At 39.6% G+C, this 19,796-nt stretch overlaps 1 protein-coding gene across 11 annotated transcripts in view; it reads left to right on the top strand.

Moving 5' to 3' along the window:
- The window catches only part of nebl (nebulette), a 118,788-nt gene that overhangs the window by 70,182 nt on the left and 28,810 nt on the right, over positions 1-19,796 (top strand). For 6 of the 11 annotated variants that reach the window (XM_044339123.1, XM_044339126.1, XM_044339129.1 and 3 more), the window contains 24 exons: positions 68-178; positions 348-458; positions 1,747-1,857; positions 2,146-2,256; positions 2,514-2,624; positions 5,205-5,315; positions 5,853-5,963; positions 6,778-6,888; positions 7,207-7,317; positions 9,070-9,180; positions 9,503-9,613; positions 9,865-9,975; positions 10,735-10,845; positions 11,141-11,251; positions 12,101-12,211; positions 12,308-12,415; positions 13,948-14,058; positions 14,944-15,054; positions 15,852-15,962; positions 16,368-16,478; positions 16,729-16,839; positions 16,931-17,041; positions 17,276-17,383; positions 19,043-19,153. The exons of 2 other annotated variants lie outside the window; for them this stretch is intronic. In XM_044339123.1, coding sequence (XP_044195058.1) covers positions 68-178; positions 348-458; positions 1,747-1,857; positions 2,146-2,256; positions 2,514-2,624; positions 5,205-5,315; positions 5,853-5,963; positions 6,778-6,888; positions 7,207-7,317; positions 9,070-9,180; positions 9,503-9,613; positions 9,865-9,975; positions 10,735-10,845; positions 11,141-11,251; positions 12,101-12,211; positions 12,308-12,415; positions 13,948-14,058; positions 14,944-15,054; positions 15,852-15,962; positions 16,368-16,478; positions 16,729-16,839; positions 16,931-17,041; positions 17,276-17,383; positions 19,043-19,153 — 2,658 coding nt within the window. Of the gene's footprint in view, positions 1-67; positions 179-347; positions 459-1,746; positions 1,858-2,145; positions 2,257-2,513; positions 2,625-5,204; positions 5,316-5,852; positions 5,964-6,777; positions 6,889-7,206; positions 7,318-9,069; positions 9,181-9,502; positions 9,614-9,864; positions 9,976-10,734; positions 10,846-11,099; positions 11,252-12,100; positions 12,212-12,307; positions 12,416-13,947; positions 14,059-14,943; positions 15,055-15,851; positions 15,963-16,367; positions 16,479-16,728; positions 16,840-16,930; positions 17,042-17,275; positions 17,384-19,042; positions 19,154-19,796 lie in introns of those variants that run through there. 3 more of the 11 variants (XM_044339124.1, XM_044339131.1, XM_044339130.1) reach the window with 3 other exon arrangements.

Genomic DNA, 19,796 nt, shown 5'->3' with positions numbered 1-19,796 from the left:
CATCCATCCATCCATCGCTCTGTCTTTTAATAGCTGGATAACACTCTGTGTTTCTGTTTATGTTCAGCTGAAGTACAAAGCGGCGATGAAGAACGGTTTTAACTCCAGTCTGTTCCACCTGCTGCCTGACACCATAGAGACGGCCCACGCTAGAGAGGTCTCCGAGCTCCTCAGCGAGGTACAGTAACTACAGAAGAAGAAGAAGAAACCCAGAGAGTTCACTCACAGCAGCATCAGCTTTAATAGGAACCTCCTCCTCTTCCTCTTCCTCCTCTTCCTCCTCTAGGGATTTTATTTTACCTGGTTAATAAAGCTGCTGATCAAAACCAACATTTCTGTCTTTTCAGGTGAAATATAAAGAGGACGGTAAGAAGGAGATGAGCCTCAACTTGTACTCTGTGATGCCGGAGACCATCGACAGTCAGCACGCTAAAGAGGCGTCAAACCTGCAGAGTGAGGTATTCAAACACGTTATTACTTCTTCGGTCCTTTGGTGCTTATTTCCTCTTTCATGTGGCCCCATGTGTACGTCAGTCCTCTATTTTCTACATTTTGAGGGTTGGAAGATCATCCCACTGCAGTTGAAGTTAAAAATACTTAAATCAAATGATAACTTCTGTTTCTTGTAAACATTTTTAAGACAAATACAGATTGTAGTGCAGGTTTTGTTTCTCCACTCAAAAATTAATTGTGTAAAAGTGTCTAATTATCTATTGATGTTGCTTTTTTAATCTGCTTTAAAGACAGTTCTGTTTTTTTTACTCTGGGCTTTAATTTTCCCAGTTTTTGTCGTCATTAGAATAAAACTTTCATCGCTTTCTTCACTATAAAAATCTTCAGGAGTGATTTGTTCCCATTTACACACATACAGCCGACTCTGATGCTGCTGATGTCATCTCGACGGCCGAAGAGCAAAACCTCTGATCTGAAAAATGCACTTTTTTGAGAAAACTAAAAAAAACTTGTTTTCTTGCAGAATGCTATTTGTTAAGGACATCCAATACATAAAACACTGTTTTTGGACTATATTATTATATTATGTGTTATAGATATTAATGCCTCGCAAAGTGCAGATTGGAGCTTTTGCACTTGGTGCAAGTTGGAAGAGGTTCAACAAAACGATGCTCTAAATTAAGTTGATAATTAAAAATAAAATTAAGTTTGTTTTCAGGTAAAAAGACGTAGTAAATGTAATAGTTTCTACATTGTAGTATACGAGGGTCAGAATTCCTTAAATTCAGTGTATTTGCTTCCTCGTCCGCTGGAGATGAATGTTCAGTGATTTGTGCTGCAGCCTCTCTACACATCCAGAGACTCTGCGTTGTGTTTTTGTTTTGTTGTGTGACTTTTCTGTCACAATGAAGGGCGGGATTATCTTGATTATCTCACAGACAGACTGAATATGAGCAGCCTTCCTCGTTCTCATCATCCAATCCACCAATCAGAAAATTCTGCCGATAGGAGGTTTTGCGTTTTGGCCGTCGATATGACTTAAAATATGCAGCGAACCCCTAAAGCAAAATCTAGCTACAAGGACCCCATAACAGTTCACACCAGACCTGTTCTGCACTTCTGCACGCACAGGTTTCTGAATGATGGCAAAGTATCTGCATTATAGGAATAAAACTTCTGCCACAGTGAGATGTTGAAATATATAAATGATATAAATGTTATACAAAGAAGAAATGTGATGCTGGAGCGGTCTGTTTTTCTGCAGCATGTGATTTTGCCTCCTGTCTGCTGCAGCTGAAGTATAAAGAAGGTCTGAAGCAGAAGATTCAGAGCAGTTTGTACCATCAGCTCCCAGAGACCACAGAGACACAGCTGGCCAAACAGCTGTCTGAGCTGCAGAGCGAGGTACAAGGACGGACTTTAAATATTATATCAGGCTGAGCAAAGTATTCCACAGAGCCCCAGAAAGCCTGACAAAACTAAAATATATTAAGAAAGTGTTGCTGTTCTTTGATAGTGTTGAGAGTATGTTGGTTAGTTTATGAACAAGGTGCTGAGAGGATGAAAAGTTTTCTAATTTTTAACTAATTTATTTAAACTCAATGTAGGCAAAAGAGTATGTAGAGGCTACTTGGAGTGTATTACCACCACATTCTTAACATGGAAAGTGATCGTGTTCATTCAAAATTGCAGAGAAAGTACAAGGAGGCGGGTAAGAAAGAGGCGAACACCTCTCTGTACTCTCTCCTGCCTCACACCATGGACACGCAGCACGCTAAAGAAGCCGCAGAGCTGCTCAGCCAGGTAACGTCGTCTCCTACTGTTATCTGAGACAAATGTGGACAGTCGTTAGATTTCTGTGAGTTGTTGTAAGTCTGTTATTACTGATTTATCTTATCCAGCTGCATCATGAGTAATAACTTCCTGTCAAAACGTAGAAACTGTCAGTTTAGCTGCATGTTGAATGTTTTTACTGTTATATTGTGACAATTATCTTTTTCCATTCCAGTTAATCAAAGCCGTCCTCATTCACCTCCCTTCTGCTTGTTGTTATTTCTCAGATTAAGTACAAAGACAGCGGGAAGAAGGAGAGGCCAGCGTCCTTCTACTCCACTCTGCCCGACACGTTGGAAACCAGCTTCGCCAGAGAGATGACTGACATGCTGAGCAAGGTGAATGAAAACCTCAAAACATCCTTCAGTCACCTCTCAAAGAGCCACAAAACCCACAACAACTGTTTACATGACTTAGATAATATATTCATAAATGTTCACACAGTGTAAGACTCCAGGTTTAGATGAGGTGAGGTGAATGAATGAATGATATATTCACACACTGAGTTAAACTAAAAGATGAATATTTTATAAATGTAGCTACAGTGTTAGTGTAGCTACTGTCCTACCAGTCTGCTAAATAGATAAAAAAAACTTCCTCTTGAAATAGTTTGATTTAAAATGTATAAAAAAAACCTCACTGGACTTTACAAAGTTTCCTGGAAATAACTAATTTTGTACTAATTATAGGAAAAAACATGCCAAGTTTTGAAAGAACTGCTCCATTTAAACCAAAGTAAATATGAATTTATTTATTACATGGTTTGTTTTAAGAAACTTCCAAAGAAACTGTCAGTAAATTATTAAATTATTATTTAAGGATTTATGGACCCTTTACAATAAAATATTAAAGTTACCTTCAATACAGCAGCTTCTATTTTATTCCTCTCATGTCAGAATCTTTTATGCTCTGAAAAGCTCAGTTTAAGGATCATTTAAACATCTACACCATGCTGTAAGCTAACTAAGCTAACTTGCATGTCTTTAACTTTAGCAGAAAACTAATGCACAAGGAGAACATGCTTAAGATATATCTGCTGATATTATATATTTTTCTTGCTGTCAATCAATTGAGTGTGATATATATCTTATTCCTCTGTGCTGTAGACCTCTGCTGTTGTCACACACACCGTCCTGCTGCCAGAAATACTCACTAGAGCACCAAATGTGGATTAATACGCCTCTGAAAATAGTCCCTAACAAACACTCTGTTTCCTCCAGTTTGTTTTCAGAAGTTACTGTGGGTTGGGAGGGAGGGAGGGAGGGATTACCCTTTGTTAGCTACAGGGTGATAAGTATCTCAAACATCAAGTCCAATAATGGATTTTTCAATAAACTAATTGAATAAGTTGAATGGTATCAGCATCATCTAAAAGTTTATTATCATGAATTATGAAGATTCAATCTGCTCATTTGAGAAAATAAACGCAACTTTAGTTTATCTCAATTGCTTGAAAAATCCCTAGAAATGGTCTGCCCGGTTGTCAACTGTGATTTGACAGATCGTTATTAGTATCAGACTTAACTGGAATGTTTCCAAACTGTTGCCTCCTTCATGTTATAGTGGGATATATTATGTTATTATTATACTTTGTTATTTTGTGTTGTTATTGTAACAAAATCTGTTATGTCTTTTTCTTTGGAATTAAAACAATTGATAACAAAAAAAAAGAAATTACTGAGACTTTTTAAAAAATGGAACTATACATTTACAAGGTGTTTTTAAAGATTTACATCTTCAGTAGTAAACAAGGTGCTGACAGACAGTAGAGAAGTCAGAACCTACTGAGACACGGACTAACACATTGTTGGTTTTTGTGGGATTTGTTGACTATAAAAAAACATATAGAACAAAGCAGCCTTATCCTTTAAAAGAATGATAAACTATCAAGATGATGTATCAGTACTGTTGCCGTGGTTACTTGCAGCCTTGTGTACTGATTTGGAACCCGTTGACTCAAAGTATATTTAAGTTTAAGTTATATGTTTTACATTCCCACAGTATAAACGTCTTTAAACATTAAACTGTAGACGTGAGATTCAGTCAAACAAACTGAGCTGATTTCAAATAAGAAAGTGCAAATAAACAAAAGTTAAAAGTTGGACTAATGTGGGGAATAACACAGTGTTACTTCACTCTTGAACATAGAACGAGATGAAATAAACATGAGGTCTCCGACATGCAGCAGGGATCCTGGATGTGCTTCAGCTGAGAGCTCAAGTCTCCTTAAAATAACCGGAGAGCTGCAGGAAGAAAGAAAGCTGTTTGATTAGTTATAAATAATCACTAACACCATTATCTAATGCTCTCTGATGTTTATACCTTAGACTCTCATCACAGGACAGATTAGCATCAGAGACAGGATCAAAGGGGTATCGCAGTAATGCGCATTCAGTCGTTAACAATATCAGATGTGTTGCCGTGGAGAGATGGGAGACCGGATTTGTACCAAAAAATAAACTTTTTTGTCTCATTGTGATCCCCAAAGAGCTTCAGGGAGGCTGCACAGCTGTGTATAAAATGATATGAAATACAACTATCACACCTGTTAGGAATTGCCAAAAAAAACACCTTCTGATCCAACCAAATCCAACGTTTTCTCTCCCAATATCAACTTTGCAACTCAGGATATCTGCCGATGCCGAGCAACCATCTGATAACAATTTTCCCCCCAAATTTTGAAACTGTAAACCTCAGAGTGCAGAGCTTGAGATCATTTTTATGTAAAGATCAGAGACGTCCTGACACTAAAAACTGACTGTATTAATGTAACTGATTCACAAACAAACAGAATTTTTTACCTACAATAATGAAGAAACTGTAATCGTTGATTGGTGTCATCTGGCTGACACCCAGTCTGTTTTATAAGTTCAGTATCTGCAGATCAAACTCATCTGTTTTGTGTCCTTCTCTTTCAGAACAAGTACAAGGAGGACGGGAAGAAAAGCCTCTCTCAGAGTTTCTACTCTCAGCTACCGGAAACGACGGAGACTCAGTTCGCTAAAACCATGTCTGAGCTGCAGAGTGAGGTGAGGGAGGGAGTTATGTAATGAAATGAATCAAAATGCCACCTTGCTCTGACAACAGGTGTCTGCTCACAAAGTATGTTGTTGTTAAAATCCTGCAGCACTGAAGCAGCTTAGTCAGCAGCATCTGGAAAGACTGAAAGTTTGTTTTATGTCGTAAGTTTGACTGAATAAAACAGTTGACTTAGTTATCAGTTTACATCCAAGTGCTCTGTAGTTTTAATACATTTAGTGAATTTTTAAACCAGGCTTTAACAAGATTTTCTTGAAAACATATTAAAGCTTTAATATATATCATTTTAAAGCTGATTCCAGGTTCAATATCACAGCTATGCAGATGATACACAGCTTTATATTTCATTTGATTCAGGAGCATTTAGACTCCTTGTTAAACTGTTAACGGTTAATCAACAGTAACAAGTGACCAAATTAAAAATGTTTGTTATTGTGATGCTGGTGTAGTTGTAACATAATTAAAAGCAGGTGAAGCAAGTGAAGGTTTGAAACTAGTTTACAACAATAAGTGAATTTTGGTTTCAGATGAAGTACAAAGAAGCAGGAAAGAAAGGAGCGATGAGCTGTCTGTACTCGACTCTACCTGAAACTCTGGATACACAACACGCTAAAGAGGCTTCAGAGCTGCAGAGTGAGGTACACACACACACACACACACACACACACACACAAACACACACACACACACACACACACACACACACACTCACAGCTCAAAGCATCCAACATCTGTCCACCTGTCTTTCGTTTACTCTCAGCCACATACAGTCTGCTCTGTGTGTCTCTGTTAGCCGTTTCATTAATCTGGTTGCAATCTGTTTGAGTCTCCTGAGCTACATGCAAATCAGGGCGAGTCCCACTCCCGTCCAGAGAGTGACGCTCCTGAAGGTGTTTGTTAACTGCCAAAAAGAAGAAGAATTTGTTTACTTTAGTGGTTTAGTTACAACAATAACAGTTTAGCTAGCGTTATCTAAGAATATGAAACAAAAGCAGCAGATTACTGACTGTGGAGGACAGATTTACACCTTGCAGCGTACAACCTGCCAAAAATCCAATAAAAGAAGCAGAAGCTAGCTGTAGCTAACAGCTAGCCATCAGCTAATACAAACACAGTATACAAGTATGACTCTTCTTGGCTGCATTAGCTTTTTTTTTATTATTGGGACGTCTATTTTATCCTCCCAGTGTAAAAATTTGGAGCTTGGTTGACAAATGACCAAAGTTAAAGGCTCTAAAATGTTTATCTGTCCAAAACAACAGACCTGTAAATGTCTCCAGTGAACCTGAACAAAGACTGAAAACCCAGAGCTTCAAAGATCTGTTTCAGAACGTAAAGGACTTTTCCTTAGCTGTTACTGTGTTCTTATTTCCTTCATCTTGTTCTCTGATTTCTTGGTGTTTATACTGTAAAACCTCCAGATTTAATGTGTTTTAACCATCTCTGCTGTAGCTGAAGTACAGGCAGGGTTTGAAGAAAGACTCGAGCACCAGTCTGTACCACCTGATGCCAGAAACCATCGACACTCAGTTTGCCAGAGAGCAGACGGAGATGTTCAGTGAGGTGCGACTGCGAAATGTTTCCATGTTGTTTGTCCATCTCACAGTTTCAAACCAGACTTCGTATTCCAGATTTATCAAATAACGAATTAATAAAGTATTCATATATCAATATTTGATAGAATGAAAGGTGCAAATATGTGTATTAACCCATCAGAAGACAGTTTCTGCTTGTGCATTCAGAGGCTTTTTGCTCAGTAAGAGCTGTGTTTAGACTCTTTTCCTCTCAGCTGTGACCCTGTTCTAACATTTATAAACTAATTTCTGAGTGTCTGAATGAGTGGTTTATTATCATTCTGGCTGTATATTGTTTCTTCACAAGGTCAAATACAAAGAGGAGGGTAAGAAAGAGATGAGTGAGAACCTGTACTCTCTGGTCCCCGACGCCATCGACACCCAGCATGCTAAAGAGCAGACGGAGATGCAGAGCGAGGTGGGTGACTGTGGACCGAATATTCAATGTTCAGTTGATTTCATACTTTAACAGAATCACCTGGAGTCTTTATATGATTCAGGGATTTACCCTCCACATGCAGCACATTCACAAAAGATAAATAAAGTCTTTCAGATTGACTGAACTAAGAGATTTATTTACCATTGTCCTGTTTAATAGATTTAAACTTGTTCTTTCTCTGACTGCGTCTCCATGTAAAGTAGGTCGATGAAGCTGGTAAATTTGTGCCCAGAATGCAGTCAAAGCTCTATTTTAATAATACTGCATTCAGGTGAGTAAGGAAGAAAGAACAAGCTGGACCAAGAAATCCTCACAGGAAGAATAGACCCTGGATTTACTGAGATACTGATTCACACTAGATGAACAGTATTATATGACCTTAATGGTGAAATATGGTCAGTAATTTAATCCAAAAGTCCTCCTGCGACCATAAATGGCTGAGTTTGAATTAGGGATGCACAATATTGGATTTTTTGCTGATATCCGATATGCCGATATTTCCAACTCATTGTGGCCGATACCGATATATGCACATATTTTTACCAGCTGGCTGAGGAGACTATTATGCATGCAAGCATAGATTGTACTAAGTATGATCAAGAAAGACAATATATGAAGGAAGAATTTAGGAAGACTGAAAACTTTAATGAACCTGCCAAGTGGGAGCAGCAGTAGAGTTTTCATTGAGTTTATTAGACAGACAGGATTAATGTGTAGGATTTAATCTCTGGTCCACACTCCGGAGCAGAAGGTGGCGGTAATGCACCTAATACGCTGGTTGACAACCGCTGTTATAAACCAAAAAGAAGAAGATGAAGTTTTTTATTTTTCAAACAGAGTGGTACATCCTGTCAGCCGAGGTGTTTCCTATCTGTGCACCTCGATGGACAGTTTCTCGTGACCAATCGGGGCTCGGTGGTCCAGTTGGATCCACATGGAGAGCCGGGGTTAACGTTAGCGTTAGCCGCAGCATGACCGGAGGGGCCAGCTAGCATTCGCTAGCCTCCCAGCTAACGTTAGCCCCGGCTCTCTATGTGGAGCACCGAGCCCCAGTTTGTTATTCGGGTTAAACTGGGAAGAAGCAGCTGGTCTGACGGGCAGCTGAGTGAAGTGGAGCCTGTGGAGGAAACACCAGGACCGTCTGGGTGAAACAGTCCATCAAGGGAAGAAGAGTCAGGCGGCGGAGGAGATGGCGACATATCGGCCTCTCATAGTCGCCAGAATTTGCTGATGCCGATATTTCATTTTAGAGCTTTTATCGGCCGATACCGATGACGTGCTGATAATATCATGCATCCCTAGTTTGAATTGTACAGATAAAAACATAGCAGCTATTTTTGAGGCACATTCCAGTAAATTTGACGACTTTTAGATCAGTTAAAATTAAATAAATGAATGTAATTGTAATACAATAGTAATTCTCCACCAGGATTGTATTCCTGGAAGTGTGTAAACGGCTTTGAAACAGCATTAAAGTTTGTAAAGTTTCAATTAGAGTTTAGTTTAGCTGACTTTATAAGCAGTTGGAGATTTAAAGACTTATACTCCTAAATTCAATTTTAGAGATTCTGACCTTTGTATTCCTGACATCCTGACTGTGGTCCTGGTTGCCTTTTCATTATTGTTACCACTGTACTGCCTTGGCGGACGAGGACACCAGTGTTTAAAATGTACTTCCCAGTTTTTTGACCCTTTACCTTTGAGCTCAATCATCTCGATCGTGTCTTTCAGATTAAATACAAAGAGGCCGGTAAGAAACACGCGTCGACGTCTCTGTACCACCAACTGCCTGAAACTCTGGAGACGCAACACGCCAAAGAGGCGTCACAGCTACAGAGTCAGGTACGCACAGACACACACGTGTACAGTACATCATACATGCTTTGACTGCACTCATAATATATATAACAAAAAGAAAAGAAAATCCCTTGTTGGTACAGTCAAAGAAAGCTGATTATTTGCAGGTTTCAGTTCTCTCGAAGTTGATTCTTGGAAACTAAAAGCTGCCTTAAAGTTATGAAATCGCTGTAGAAACTTGTCAGTTGAGGAGCTGAACTGTACTGGTGGTTTTTTTGCGTGTCACAGGCATTGTTGCATCATTTTAAATGTCTCCTTCCTCACACTGTGCCCCCCCCCCCACCCCCACCCTCTCTGTGTCTCGCAGGTCTTGTATAAAGAGGCTGTCAAGAAGGATTTGTCATGTCCCGTTTACCACCAGCTCCCTGACACCATGGAGACGCAGTTTGCCCGAGAGATCACTGACATGCAGAGTCAAGTAAGAGCACGAAACTTCACGGGGAAGAAGACTCAAGTTTGGATCCGTTTTAAAGTCCTACAGCGTGTTAGAGATGAAAAAAACGGATCCATGATTTCTTAATTTTCAGTAATATTCTAGGAAGTTTATTGGGTGGAATTTGGTTTGTAGCCAATCAAATATTCACTCCTTACTCCTTTATTAGCTGCTTACTGTTGATGTCATGTTATTAGTGATAATTACGTGGTTGTTTTCTGTCTTCCGGCTCGTAGAATAAGTACAAGGAGAACGGGATGAAGAGCCTCCCTCTGAGTATGTACTCCCAGCTGCCGGAGACCGCTGAGACGCAGTTCGCTAAAACTGTCTCTGAGCTGCAGAGCGAGGTGAGACGAGCGAGAGAGAGAGAGAGAGAGAGAGAGACGATAAAACGTCGATAAAGCTTTACAAGCAAATGAATTCGTGCATGTATAGATACACCAATAAAACTGTTGAATTAATCTGAAGATAAATGAGGTCAAAGCTGCACATTGATAGCTTGTAAGTGTGATTTACTCCAGTAAGACTCTACATACAGGAGGCTGGTGAAGCTTTATATAAAAAGAGACAAAAAATTGTAGTTAGATGAAAAAGTTAGTGTAAAAAAAACTGTTCATAACTGTTCTATAAGGTTCTGACTGACTTGAGCTGCACCAAATCTTATTCTTAAACATATCTAACTTTAAAATGTGTCATAACTCAAACTGTATAAAAAATGTGAAAATCAAAATGAACCACTGCACACTGTGATGACTTTACTGAGACTTTATTAAGAGCGAACAACGTGTTTCACCTGCAGCTTCTTCAGGTTCACTCAGTACGACTGCTGAGATAAACACATCTGAGTCACATGACTCATTATCACAGTCTTCATTTTCTCAAAGTGAACATTTTACAAAGAAAAGACAATGAAAATATACATATTACAAAAAAACATGACGTGATTAATGTTACACAAAGTTACAAGAACTTTATATAATAATGTTTTATAATCCTGCTACCGACCAGCACCTGACTGAATATACTGACTGTGCATGAAGAGTTCTGTCCTTTTGTATAAAAAATGTCTTTAAATGTTTGTTGTCTTGTTTTTTTTTTTTTTGTAGTTAAAGTATAAGAAGTCTGGGAGGCAGGACGCCGGCAGCTGTCTGTACTCTGTGATGGCAGAAACTCTGGATACTCAACACGCCAAGCAGGCCTCACAGATACAGAGCCAGGTACCCGAACCCAGAACTAAAACTCTCTGTTTTCTAACCTTAACCTACATTTGATCTTTACCTTATACATAATCCCAGAAGGAAAAGACCTAAATGAAGGAATAACTGAATTAATGTAGATTTGGTTAAAAAAGGAGGCGAAAAAGCCATAAAACTTAAATAAATGGTGAACATTTCTTCAAAATTTACCAGATTTGATTATTCCATCATTACTCTTAATTATCTGAGAAACTGAACGCCTTCCAAACCTGCAGATGATCCACAAACAAACTCATGACTCATGTCGTCCCTGCAGTTGAAGTACAAGGAGGACGTGCAGAAGGAGATGTCGTCCAATCTGTACTCCAGCCTCCCTCAGACCCTCCAGACTCAGCTGGCCAAGGAGATGACGGAGCTGCAGAGCCAGGTGACAAACACTCAGCGGGAACCTTTTTCTCTTTAGTTACAGGTGTAGTAAAAGCTGTAATCGTTTTCCTGTTTTTGCAATCAGTCCTTGAACACAGCAGCATGAAGGAGTCTGAATCAAAGACGCTGGTGATTGAAGGCTGCTGCAAAAACTCTGAAATATAAGATAACAGTATGATCGATTAAAAGCCCAAATTACTTAAATTCATAAGAAGAAACCACTCATTAGTATGAGCATTACATCACATACAGTTAACAGTTCTGTCATGTGCATGTAGACGTTGCTTGAAATCGGCAAATGTCACAGAGCAGCATCTCGTCCAAAGCTGCAGCTCAGGCTGTTAAACTGCTAGTTAATTACAGTTCTTTCCTCTTGGTGACCTTTGAGTTTTCTCCCTAAATGTTAGTCCACGCTGGGCTGTCGCACAGTGTCTCCTCTACAGCCGTCACGTCTGTGCAGGAGGAGGAGGTTGTTCCAAAAATAAAGATGTTACTCAGGCAGAAGAAACAGGACGACTGAACGTTGAAGCTTCGTGAAACCGAAGTTCTAGATGCTGCCTTCAAGAAAACGTTTGTTGCACTTAAATCAGCAGAAAAACAGTCAATAAAATAATCCAGGACTGCTCATTAGTCCTCTTGTTTCAGGAAGTTAGTTTGTAATTTATTTAATTTATTTATTTACTTTGCATTCAGTCTAAATTCACCATAACGTGGCTGCATGTTGGGTTTCCACAAGGAAGAAGAATGTGTATCTCTGGTTCTGCTGCATGAATTATGATCCTTTTTGTCCAATAATGAGTCCAACAATGTTATAGAAACGCTTGTTTGTTTGTATGTTTATGTGATGCAGGTGAAATATAAGGAGGGCTGTAAGAAGGACGCGTCGTCCGCTCTGTACCACCTCCTCCCCGAGACGGCGGACATGTATTTCGCCAAACAGATGTCAGAGATGCAGAGCGAGGTGCAGCGACGCTCTGCTCATTCTATCCACTCATTAATATCACATCTACACTCTTTCAACGCAGCGATGTTCTATGTTGTGTCTTTTTCTTTCAAGGTTAAGTACAAGCAAGAAAACGAGGATCTGCCCAACACTTTATACTCTCTGATGCCTGAAACTCTGCAGACTCAGTTTATTAAAGAGATGAATGAGACTCACAACGAGGTGAGAAACTCTCTGTGATCCCGTCTTTAATCTTTTGAAGCTTTGATGAGTGCACAGGATAAGATGTTACTGTCCTTTCCGCCTACTTCTTTGCTTTGAGAGGATGAAAAGTGATGGGGCAGTGCAGTGGCAGTGGGACTGGATGATGATTGACTGGATCTGTGTTGTAGTTTCTTAAAGGGGCAAATGCTCAAAAGCAGCTCGAGGATGTTTTTACTGAACATTCTTCACATTTTCACATGATCCCTGCTGTCAGTATCAGTCGTCTCAGCACCAGAAGGAATAAACTGGACAAACTAACAGATCATAATCTAACTAACAATTGGGTTTTTTAAAAATATTTCCTTTTTTTGGTTACAGAAAAAAAAAACAATTTTGCTGGTGACGAGTGAGTCTCACCAAAAGATGATGTAGCACACAAGATAAAAATAATGTAAAGTGAACATATTCTGCACATTTCCAGCCTCTATATTTATATTCTGGGGCTCTATCTTCTACTGGTCCTTTATGCAGCCCCTCAGTTCAGCCTCTGTCTGAAACAGGCCGTTTTAGCTCCTGTCTCTTTAAGGCCCCGCCTCCTGATGAGCTCCACTCTGTTCTGATTGGTCAGCTTCAGGAAGCTTCCTCCGGCTCCGGAGGCTACGTAAACAAACTATAGTAGCAGGATTTCACTTCTTCTTCTCCTTCTTTACTCCAAATATAAACAACATGAACCTCAGAAACAAAGATTATAGAACAGATGAATGTTTATGACTCGTGTGACAAGCTGATGTTTTCTCATCTGGAAAGTTAAAAAAAAAGAAAACATTGAGCAGCATTTCTACCTACATTCACCTTAAGTTTGGGAACTTTGACCATGTTAAACTTCTAACATAATAACAGGATATAAATAACAGAAAACCACAATAATCTGAATTCATGTCCTTTAGGATTAAACTACATTGTGCTCTGTAAGGTCCTTTAATGGCAGCAGTCACAGTATATGTCTGTAGTTGTCACATGTGTGATGTAAAACGTGCTGCTGTTGAAATAATCTCTCAGTGTGTTGGGTGACAGACAGCTCAGAGATAAGGAGGTCTGGATTTAACTCTGCAGACTGAACCTGTTCACCACTCAGCTAATAAACACAAACTACACACGACAATAAACTGAACGTCTGTCTGATCTCTCAGGATGTCGTCTTAGATATTTATCACAGTCTGAAATGTATCAACCATGTCGGGTTTAACAAGACCTAAAACTGAAATCCTATCGGACAACAGCTGATAAAGCCTCCTGCTGATGTCACAGTGTGGTTGCTATAACGACCACCAATAGCATGCAGAGCTGATAACGCTGGTTGTTGAAGATAGTTGATGTTCAGAGGAAGAAAAGTTTCACACATAAGAAGAACTGCAGTAGGTTTAATATTTCAGAGAGCAAAGTGTGTTTGTTACCAGTGTGTTCATTTACTGACACTGTGTGTGTGTGTGTGTGTGTGTGTGTGTGTGTGTGTGTGTGTGTGTGTGTGTGTGTGTGTGTGTGTGTGTCAGGTGAAGTATAAGCAGGCAGGGAAGCAGCAGACGGCGTCGCCTCTTTACTCCAAACTGCCTGAAACTCTGGAAACCAAACACGCCAAAGAAGCTGGTGAACTACAAAGTGAAGTGAGTCTCTCTTCCTGTTCATCTTTAACACTTTACCTCTCTCTGTTTCTTCATTTATCTCTTTTTATTTCTCTCTCTCACCTTCTTTTTATTCAGTTTCTTAACAAAAACAAACCCCACTTTGCTCCTCTTTCCTCACTAAACTCTCCGTGAACAGCGTCGTCTGACTGTACAGCTGCACGACAGAGACGAGAGGAGTTGATAGTGTTGTTGAAATGCTCGTCCAGGTCTCCTTCTGTTAACTCACAGCAATAATCTTTATAAGCTGCAGTCAGTGTTCTTGGCTTTGCCCTGGATTTTGCCTCTCAGGCTGCATACAGATACAGGTGGAAGATCTGCAGACTTAACGCAGGGCTGAAAGAGAGAATTGTATGTTTTTTGGGGAAATTTTAATTAATTTTTAAGATTATTTTGTAGCATTTGTGCTTTTATTTGATAGTTGAAAGCACAGAGAGACAGAAACATGAGTAGAGAGAAGAGTGTGACTCACAGCTGGAATCAAACTGCACACATCAGTTTATAAATCGATGTGTCGATCCACAGGAGATGTATTATTCATTGTCTGGACCGGACAAAAGAAGACATTTGACGTTGCATCTTTGTGAAACAGTGATCAACATTTTTCACCACGACGATGAATTGATTAATCGATAATGAAAAAAATCATTGGCAGCCCTCGCAGACGTTGCATCTTAACCAGCTGACTACCATTAATCCACATGTCATATTCTCCTAGAAAGATGCTCTTTAGTAAAGATGCAGATATAAAATCATTAAGTATCAGTAAAACTAAATTATTAGTAGTATTATTGATACACGCTTCAGTTGTTCCTTCATAGATTTATATAAAAGTGTATAAATCCTCTGATTCTTTGTTCCTGACAGAAAAGGTACAAAGATGAAGGAAGGAAGGAGATGACATCGTCTCTGTACTGTCAACTCCCCGAAACCTCCGAGACACAGTTTGCTCGAGAGATGACAGAGATGCAGAGTGAGGTAGAGAACACACACACACACACACACACACACAGAACACACACACACACACACACACACACAGAACACACACACACACACAGAACACACACAGAGAACACACACACACACACACACACAGAACACACACACACACACACAGAACACACACAGAGAACACACACACACACACACACAGACACACACACACACAGAGAACACACACACACACACACAGACACACACACACACAGAGAACACATACACACACAGACACACACACACACAGAGAACACACACACACACACACACACACACACACAGAACACACACAGAGTACACACACTTTAATGATCAACAGTTCAGATGTCTGTTGTTCTTGTTCTTCATCTTTAAATAGTTGAAGTCATCCAGTAAAATCAAACAGGACTGTTTATCAAAGCTTTTGTTCATAGTTGTAAAGGTCAAACTCTCTGTGCTTCAACTGATGCTGGTTTGTATCAAACCTGAAAACTGATGTGAACACAGCAGTGAAATGAAAGTTGAGACGACATTCACAGTCGTTGATCTCTGTGTTAGTTCAGTTTTGTTTATCATTGGAAACAGTTGAATTAATGCAACATATACACAGAATATGGAATAAAGCTGTTATCAGCTGTGAGTTACATTATTCACTATGAAACTGCTGCTTCTAATTAGCAAGTTAACCTCAAAGAAATAAGGAAAACGTTGCTGTTTGTTAGTTTTCTCAGCATGTTTGTACTGATATCAAGTCTACAGAAGAGAACATTAATACGTTTGTGTCTAATTGTCTTCAGAACAAGTACAAGGAGAGCGGGAAGAAGAGTCAGAGCGTCAGTGTTTACTCTCAGCTGCAAGACACCAACGAAATACAGTTTGCTAAAGCTGTTTCTGAGCTACAGAGTGAGGTAAGATTCTTTTAACTTTAATGCACTAAAAGCTTCGTTAGAACACAGTTACAGGAAGTTTTTCATGATTTTCTGAAAGTAGGACAATCGTTGATGACTCAGCTCATGATTCCCCCGTGTGACTGTTAGACGGGTGATGATGCTTTTAGTCGTTTCTCTTCATGTTTTATGTATTTTAGTGTCTCTCTGTTCTGTGTTTTATCGTCTGCAAGACTCGTTTCCCATCAGGGACGATAATAATAATAACATTTTGACCAAAACTGACACTGAACAACACTCTGTTGTATTCCTGAAGAGTGACCCCTTTATTAAAATGACATGAGAACGTGTCTCTTTCTGTGGATTAACGTCACCCCTCAGGGTTCGTTTAGACCTTTTTTATACGTTCTGTTTCTTATTTTCTAGATTAAATATAAAGAGGCAGGGAAGAGAGACGCGTCCAGCTCTCTGTACTCGAAGCTGCCTGAGACTCTGGACACTCTGCACGCTAAAGAGGTTTCACAGCTGCAGAGTCAGGTGAGTATAAATACAGTATGATGTGTTCAGGTACCGTCTGGTGTTCACCTGGTCGCCGGGTATCTTCAGCCTCCGTCACACCTTCTAATCCTGATTTGTTCTCCGCTACCTCTAGAAGTAAATCTACTTTTGTACATGTGGACAGTTGTAGATTTTTTTTTTTACTATTAAGACCTGAAATGTGAACTTTAAATAATCAAAAAAAGCTGAATTGTGTCTGTTTCCCGTCTGTTCTGCCGTCTTTGTGCAGCTGAAGTATAAGCAGGACGGTAAGAAGGAGGTGAATGGATCTCTGTATCACCAGCTGCCTGAAACCACAGAGACTCAGCTGGCTAAAGAGCTGAGAGACGTTTACAGCGAGGTGAGGAACGCACACACTGACACACACACACATTTCAAGTGTTACTATGATAAATATGGAAAAACTAAGCTGTGTGTGTTTTCTGTTGCAGGTGAAGTATAAAGAAGACGGTAAGAAGGAGTTCAGTAAGAACTTGTACTCGCTCCTCCCTGAGACGTTAGAGACACAGTTTGCCAAACACGTGTCAGAGATACAGAGTGAGGTGAGGACCCTGAACGCCTCACAGAGTTTGTTTTTGTGATAATTGAAGACAGACATTCATTCAATTGAAATCACTTGAAATATTTAGAACAGTGAAACTATTTTATGTCTAAAGATGAATAAATATATGAAAAAATATAAACACATAAACATACAGTCTAAATACAGACACTGAGGTTCAAAAGCATCAAGCAGAGATGTGATAAAGTTCTCTCTCTAACTCTTTTGTTTCAAGGTAAAATACAAAGAAGACAAAGAGGATCTGCCCAACACGTTATACTCTCTGCTGCCTGAAACTCTGGAGACTCAGTTCATTAAGGAGATGGCTGAGACTCACAGCGAGGTGAGAAACACGCTGCATTTGTATTCATCATGTTGTGAAAACATAAATCTGTTTCATATTTTAGAGACTTGCCTCCAATTGTGGGATGAAATGCTGGTCAGCACAAGATAAACCAACAACAGATAAGACCAACGTTATTCTATATTTTTCTTCTGCAGTAATGATGTTGGTTGAAGTTTTGCATCAAAGGAAAATTTTGGTTTTGCAACTAAAGTGACATAAATCTAATTTAAATTTAAACCTAATCTTAAAGGGAAATATCAGTATTTTTCAACCTGGACCCTATTTTCTCATCTTTTTGTGTCTAATGAGTAATGAGAACAACTATTTTTGCAGTTGATCCAGTATTGAGGCTGTAATGTCGTCGTCCGGGGCAACAGCACCCCGTCAATGTGCAGTACGTTCACTAAAAGTGCTTCTTTTACCACCGTCAGGCTCAGATTAAGTGTCTGAAAACATTATAGAAAGAACCATACAGAGAAATAAAATGTTTCTCTTTACCTTTAACTCGATCTGGTCTGTTTGTTATTGTGTCTCACCAAGTCTCACTCAAAGAGAAGTCTCGTTCTGAAATCTCACGAGAGTTTGTAGAAATCAGCTAAATATTCAGCCATGACTTTGAGAATCTACAATTTCTGTAGTCCAACACAACAAACTCTCCCCGGCACTCGTCTCTCTGACTCTGTCACAGCTGAATAGTCGACGGCATCAAGTGAAAGTTAAAGAAAAAGGTTTTATTTCTCTGTATGGTCTTTTCCTTAACGCTGTCAGACATGTCAGATTACATCACAGCCCTGTTTCACAGCTGCAGCTCTCTCACTCAATACTGGACCAATTTCAAAAACTGTCGTCCCCGTTAGTCACTTAGACACAAAAAAGATGGGAAAATAGAGTCCTGGTTAGAAAATACCAGTTTCCCCTTTAAGCTTCTGTTTGAAGCTGAAATGGGAGAATCGAAGGCGAAGAGTTCGTCGACAGATTTAGTTCCAAAAAAAACCCTCTGAAAGATAACAATCAGTTCAGGAAACAGTGACTCATCATCTTATCATCATGAGTCAAAAAAAGTTCTTTTTATTTCCTAAATGCTCAGTGGACTCACGTTTGTAATTGACAGTAAACCAGTTAAACCAGTTTGTTAGAGGTGAAGACTTGGTTTCAGGTTAGTGTTAGAATAAGAATCAAGGACTCAGTGGAAGTGGATGCAGTGTCCTAAGTGTGTGTGTGTGTGTGTGTGTGTGTTTCATCACGAGCACTCCAGTGTGTTAACACACTGCAGATAAATGACTACACTCGTCTATTTTGGTCTCTTTATCAGAGTCACATTCAGAGCTGCTGGATTCCTCCCTCGCTCGCTCTCTCTCTCTCTCTCTCTCTCTCTCTCTCTCTCTCCCATCCGTCTCTCTTTCATCCCTTTCTCTCTCTATCTATCCACTCTCCTCCGGTGTCTCTTCTCCTTCAACTCCTGGGTTTATTTTTTAATGTTAATATAAATAACAGCAGTACTTCTCTCTCTGTTTGATGTTTGATTAAATGTATTCCAAACATATTTTTCATCTCATCATATTTTTGATATCTGTGGCGAAGGAGAAGCTGTAAAAATGTAAATGAGGATCATGAAACAAAACAGAACTTTGTCCTGTTTTTTTTTCTCTCCTGCAGGTCAAGTACAAGGAGGCGGGAAAGAAGGAGGCCAGCAGCTCTCTGTACCACCTTCTGCCCGAGACTCTGGAGACGCAGCACGTTAAAGAGCTCAGCGAGCTGCAGAGCGAGGTACTCTTCACACCGCATGTATTATTCACACTCACTTATTCACATTTCATGATGAATACATGTTTAATATTTGAGCATCCGAACATTATAAGAGTGATTTCATTTAGATTATTAAATAATCAGCAGGGTTAATCTCAGTTTGCTCTGCAGCCTTAAAAAATGAAACATCTCAGACGTTATTTGGGTGTAAAGACACATTCGTGACCTCTTGTCCTTCCTTCGCTCTGCACACTCACCGTCTGGCGTCTCTCAGAGTCACACAGAAGCTCCGACTGAGCGCGGCGTCGCTCTTCAAAGAATTATGAATATCTTGTACTTTGAAGACGCTCTCCTAATTGCCGAGGGTATCTGTGATGCCGTTTGTAGTTGGAACAGCGAAAGCAAAACAAAAAAAAAAAAAAAAAAAAGCTGGGAATTCAGAAAAGGCAACTTTTGTCAGCATTATCTGAGGAACAGAAGAGTTTATGTAATGTAACTCAAATATTTAGCAGAAAGACATAAGATGAGAGTCTGTAACTCTGGAGATGAGTGTTGCTTTCTCTCAAAGTTAATTTAGTGATTAGAGGTTTAGACCAGTACAGCAGTGGTAGGAAAATGGCGGCCCGTGGGCCAAATCTGGCCCTCCAGCAAAAATATTTGGCCT

This window comes from Thunnus albacares, chromosome 21, assembly GCF_914725855.1.
Source record: "Thunnus albacares chromosome 21, fThuAlb1.1, whole genome shotgun sequence".
In the NCBI taxonomy this organism is placed as follows: domain Eukaryota; kingdom Metazoa; phylum Chordata; class Actinopteri; order Scombriformes; family Scombridae; genus Thunnus; species Thunnus albacares.
This window is presented reverse-complemented; position numbering and strand designations above follow the sequence as displayed.